The sequence below is a fragment of the Fusarium subglutinans genome (genome assembly GCF_013396075.1).
Source record: "Fusarium subglutinans strain NRRL 66333 chromosome Unknown NRRL66333_c0000426, whole genome shotgun sequence".
Taxonomy (NCBI): domain Eukaryota; kingdom Fungi; phylum Ascomycota; class Sordariomycetes; order Hypocreales; family Nectriaceae; genus Fusarium; species Fusarium subglutinans.
Window position 1 is genome coordinate 5,690 of NW_023502489.1, and position 5,911 is coordinate 11,600.

Sequence of the window (5,911 nt, forward strand, 5' to 3'; positions counted from 1 at the left end):
GAGAAACTCGGACTAGTATTACTAAGAGCGACAATAAAATGGCTGGTGAGCTTATCAGGCGGAAAGTCCTCAATATATTGGAATGAATAACTAGGCATAAAAAGTAGAAGCCAGATAACATTCGGTCAGACTAATGAAAGATACATAATACGAGTGGAAGATTATAAAAAGGATTTTATTAATAAAGGAGTAACTAAAAGCAGGAAGTACAAGACGGGTAATAACAATAAAGGAACGACTGAAAGCAACAAGGGAAACAAGCAGAGTACAGAAAGGAAAAATCTGAACCCAAATTATAAGTGCCTACTGCCGAGGTTTTGGACAATGGGAGTGATAGTCTTGATGACTGTAGGGGCCACCTTGATAACCGTGCTTCCGATATTCTTGACGGTGTTAACGAGATCGCCGAAAAACCCTTCCTCTTGAATGTCTTTGGTCGGGACGCTCATCAGAGCGTAAAGGGCGGCATCACCAAGAAAGGCCCTGTGACAAAGAACCTCAACATGTGGGGCTAAATCACCAGAGTCCGGCTCAAAGCTGTCCTCGGCCCCTCCTCCAATCGCATCAGCAATCGAACCAACTGCATCAGCAATCGAACCAACTGCACTGATGATAGGGGCATCAGTAGAAACGACGTTAGCAGCTGTATTAGCAATGCCGCTAAGAAAGCCGAAAAAGTCCTCCTGCTCTTCCTGATTGTGCACAGACTTCAGTAGGCCATCAACAAGTGGGTGAATGGGGGAACCGAGGGCATCCTCAGTTGGTGGCATAGTGGGATAAGTCTTGGGCGCATTGTCACTGGCCTGGGAATCTACGGCGATTCGGAGAGCAGGCTCGGTGACAGCAGGTCCGATAAGCTTAGCGACTTTGGGCACAAGGTAACGGGCTTCTTTGTAGCGTGCCTGCATCTTTGGGATCATGTCGTACTTGTGAGTTTGTCTTGGGCCCATCTTGAGAAAGGTTTGCAGGGCCGCCTCTCCCAGGATTGCTCGACTGGCGTGATACTTGTAATCAGCCGTGGTGGGCGCAGGGGGGGCCAAGCTTGTCATCAAAAGCAACCTCGGTGTTCCTCGACGTAAGCTTACCAATGACTGAAAGTGCTGTACCTACTACAGCCGTAACAGGTGCAACAATGGGACCCAAGAAGGGGGTTCCGACATGAAGCACAGTACTGTTAATTCTGGCACTAATGTTAACGACATTGTTCAGGCAGCCCCAGAAGGCTTCTTCATCGCCAGCAGGCTCGTTCGTGATTGCGTCTTCTGGCTGAGTAATCTTGATATACTCAACGCCATTGCGAGTTGTGACAGGGGCCTCTGTACTGCTAAGTGCATCTACCATGCTTTTATAGTAATTTCCGTATTCTCCACGGATAACGCTCGCCGAGTTCCTGGTACCGAGTCCGTAGACATTCGTTCCGATCGAAGTATTCTGTCCATCGATGAGAACAGGAGAACCGGACTGACCTGTGGAGGGGACTTATTAGCTATGTTTGGACATGACTTAGACAGTACTCCCAAAAGCCTTACCTGGACCAAATGAAATGGTGTGCTCGAGCATGTTGAGTGACGTCTTGGATAAATCGCAGGTTGTTTCTTTGAACATCTCGTACATCTGGGGACCGGGCTCATCGTCGAGGGTCCTATCATCCGGGTATCCAACGACTCCGAGTTTACAGTCTTTAAAGGCCGCGGCAGTTGGGTTATAGTTGATAGGTGTAACGCTGTTAAACGGGGTGTCCAGCAAAATCAGGCTAACGTCGTTAGCACGATTGATATCGCTAGTAGTCCACTCCATGGGGGTGACTATCTTGCGACCTTGTCGAAACTGAACGTCTGGCTGTCCAATAGACTGTTTACCATTGTAACCGATATAAGCACGGATCTTAACAGCTTTGCGGAAATTGTATGTATGGTCATAGGTACAGTGACCAGCAGTAATAACAAGATCATTAGCAATTAGCCAGCCAGTACCGTGGGCCCACCGGGTGTCAGACGATAGTTGCTTTTCGAATTTGATTTGAAGCTTGACGATGGCTAAAACCTCGAGTTAAAATTTCCATTTTATTCATAGTAATCAAGACGCTTACAATAATATTTACCGCCAGGCCGGATATCAGAAATTCGAACCGGTATGCGGGAGTCGTCCACAAGAGCGGTCTCAATGCCTTCGGCAGCTGCTCCGATTCGTAGTACATCAGCGGCAGGCTTGTCGTCAACAGACGCAAGAAACCAGCGACCAAAGATAGATTGAGCGGTAGAGGTAGACATTATAAAAGTACTTGCCAACTATACTTTAGTGGACTTGGTAACGAGAATGGAGAGTTTTATGACCAGAGATAGTTGAGGTACGTAGTGATCATGAGGCTTGATAGATAGTTACAGCTTGAATATAACATTCAAGTTTTACACAGATATCCAAGGTGACTCATATTTAGTCTCATGCAGCTACCATGCCACATTGCTAAGAAGACCGGGTTCCCCGCACACATTACCTACTACTGTACTAGTGGCTACATAACCATCATTCTGTGGCTGGCTGAAGTATACATATATGCATGTGGTGTGATATGTGGCTGGCTGAGTGATTTTCATAATCTAAGAAGTAAAATCCAATAATTATTATGCATTTATGAAATATTTAACCCAACTGTTCTAGTCCAGAGCAAGTGCTATTAATACCTTGATTTAAATGACCGCATCTGTAAACAACATAAGTTGGACATACTGGGTATCTAATTTAGCTTGGCGATGCTTGGTATTCCGATGTTCGCAGACTAATCCCATAAAACTCGATCTCCACCAGCATGCGCCAAATTATACCACGCAGCATGGCGTCAATTCACGTTACTTATTATGAACGAAGAAAGCAAACACATAACACATACCACTCTTTTCGGTCTCTCACATTCCCTCTTTGTCTTGAGTCATGGAAAACTACTACCAAGTATTGCCTACATGGTTTTCAAAGCAGTCGGACTTAAAAGAAATGCAACAAGAGCTCCATATTTAGACACAACGATTCGGAATACGAGTTTTAGGTCTTCCTGAGGAACTGAGGGCTCTTATCCCCAATTCAGACAAAAGCCGTCCTCCGAACCTGGTCCAAGTCAACAGGAGACTCCAAAGCTTTCTTCACCTCAATTCTCGGGAGAGAGCGTCCCGAAAGCCAGGAGATGCTGCTGCAGGATTCCACAGAGCTTGAAACCAGAACAACGGGTCGACGAGATTTCTCTTTTCTGCCCCTTCAAAACGGTAACAGGCAGTTCATTTTCGCCGGGCGTAAAGTCTTAAGACTAAACATTTTAGGGAAACCCGAGTTTAACAAGTTCCAATCAAAAATGACTAAGCTCGCTGCAGCTCTGAGCTGCATCGATAACTCACAGAAGACTCGCTTGCTTAAAGTAGAACATTACTTCTACCATTCCGCAAGCATGCAATTCCTTTTTGCACATGTTCCGCCATACCCGATTACTTCTATGGTAAATCCTGAAGATCTTATTAAATTACATCCCCTTCCAAACGTGAACTTATCGCTGGATCAACGACTGAAACTTGCACATCAGCTCTCTGAGGCGGTCTTTAACCTCCATATCGCCGGATTCTTTCATAAAGATATTACCCCGTGGAGTGTCGTAGCTCTTTAGCGCGACATTCATAATGAACCTGGCACATCTCTGCTTTACAGCATGTTCCTTATGGGATTTGATCTGATTCGAGCCGCGGATGTAAAAACAGCTCAAGAGGGAGCTACAAGAGGGGACAATATAATAACAGAGTAAATTTGGGAATTTGAGGTTTGCCAATACCCCGATCGCCTTTATGGAAAAGAAAGCAAGACATATAGAAAGCAGTACAATATCTATAGTCTGGGTGTTCTATTCTTGGAAATTGGTCTCTAGTTACCGCTCTTGACAGTGCTCCCTGGTTTAACGGAAAACTCTTTAGTCAATGGTTCTCCAGTCGCTGATCAGAGTCGCTGACCTGCGGACCTGGTCTGACATATCCTTGGGACGGGGTTGTCGAGGTCATAGTCGACAGTAGTTTTCTGATACTTCTTCAACAAATAGATATGTAAAAGAAAACTGTTGAAGGAATCACGATGAGGCACCACCTTGAATCAGTTGAGGGAGCTTCGACTTGGTCTCATCGACATCCTCTTCAGCGAGTCCTCAGCCCCGGGAGTAGGAAGGGATTGGGAGCAACCATAGATCAAAGTCCTCTCTGAGAGTCCCGTCAGGTGACAAGCCTTACTGGCCTTTCGTAGATCAAAACATGACTCCAGTTCTCGAAGTTTCTTGACCCGTGATCGAGTGCGGGATTTGGGCAAGCTGGCAAGTTAGTCAGCAATGCGAAATAGGAATCAATTGCAGACGTGGGATAGCGATAGGTGTCTTGGCCGTTACAAGCAACTAAGTGTATATGAACCCCCTGTTCAGAACACGACGATTGCCGGACTACGCTTGCAGTTTTAGCGTCCCTAGGACATGTTTTTGAATCGACTTGAGAAAATGGGCCTTTGTCTTTCATGGTGGGGTACTGAGTATGTGTGAGGTAGCGGTGCTTAATTGGAGCAAATGGAAGTGCGATGAACTGGTACCCGAATATCGGGATTCATTGAGACGGCTCTCAATCAGACAGTTGTTGATCATCGATCGAAGCCCTTTTTGATGCTCCTCTCTGCCATGGCAAGATGAGGGAAGTTCTCGATAGGCGAAAAGAGATTGAATCATATGTAAGAATGTATCGATAGCACGCCATGAAACAATATCCGTGTGCAGCTTGGATTGCTTCAGGACTGCAAAGGCGTCCATAATGACCTAGCTAGCGGATGGAGCAGAATCATTCGCAGTTCCGCAAGTCTCTATAGTTGACATCACAAATGATATGATTAACTCAGTAGCATTACCAAGGCGACTGCAGGACAAGCCATCTGCAAATGCCCCGAAAGTGCTCCCATCGACCGATTTCGCGATAATTGTCATCTTCAGATGAAACTCCACCACCTATGCATTCCTCAATGGCCATAGGAAACACAACTCAAACCATTATACCCAAGTTCATCTCTTCTCGGCAGGAATTCACTCGACCGTGATACCGATCTCAGGAAGGCCCTATACGGAAACAAGTTAATTATCATTATCTTGAAGCAGAAAAGGCAAGGCTAAGGGAATAACAGTATCACCATATGTAGCAATTATATCAAGTGCAGTGATATCTCCAATCCCGGTGCTGCTCCGTAGTGTTTCACGGACCTGGAGCCCGGGATAACGACAATAGCATTACTTACTTTAATCCCATCCGCAGAGATGATACACGGAAGAAGGTAGCTCAATTCCGCAATTTCCATCGCTGTGAAGCTATTACTTCCCCTTCAACATGCAGACGAAGCGCACTCGATGTTGTGGGATGTCCCTCCCGGTCTTGACATAATCGAAACGCCAGACATATGCCATGTCCAGGGAGACCTAGGTGATCGACAGAGGCATTGTACCGCCAAGCGGTTGAGAATTTGAGACAGTGAAAATGCAATAATATTCTTGTGTGTTCATTTCTATGCAAGAACAATCTGTGGACTTGGTGTTTTGTTCTGTGGTTTGTGCAATATCTACGCCATGAGTTCAGTCGAGCGAGTTAAAGTGATTGCTTAGCATTGTCCTAAGTCCCTCAATGTACCTTATGAACGAGCATGATCGGAGATACGATCAAGTCGACAATGCTACTATTAATATCGAGTAGATGATATTCTGGCATCGTGTTGTGCATGTATGACGGAGCGGTGGCATAAGCAGTACCCCTCGCTTCCCCCATTGGTAATCTTATATACAAGTGTCATTTAATTGGACATCGGCGGTGTTAGTCCCGGTATAGATAGGCCCGTCCCTGAATTACAATGGAACCCCTGACTAACT

At 45.7% G+C, this 5,911-nt stretch overlaps 2 protein-coding genes across 2 annotated transcripts; both read right to left on the minus strand.

Annotated features, from left to right (window-relative positions):
* Positions 1 to 293: 293 nt before the first annotated feature.
* On the minus strand, positions 294 to 950 carry FSUBG_13913 (glutamyl endopeptidase; the record flags this gene model as incomplete). The annotated part of the gene is made up of 1 exon (XM_036678854.1): positions 294 to 950. One exon carries the CDS (start codon positions 948 to 950, stop codon positions 294 to 296), a length of 657 nt encoding a protein of 218 aa, XP_036530621.1.
* Positions 951 to 1,011: 61 nt separating this feature from the next.
* On the minus strand, positions 1,012 to 2,270 carry FSUBG_13914 (glutamyl endopeptidase; the record flags this gene model as incomplete). Its single annotated transcript, XM_036678855.1, has 3 exons — positions 1,012 to 1,466; positions 1,530 to 2,036; positions 2,090 to 2,270. 3 exons carry the CDS (start codon positions 2,268 to 2,270, stop codon positions 1,012 to 1,014), a joined length of 1,143 nt encoding a protein of 380 aa, XP_036530622.1.
* Positions 2,271 to 5,911: the final 3,641 nt, after the last annotated feature.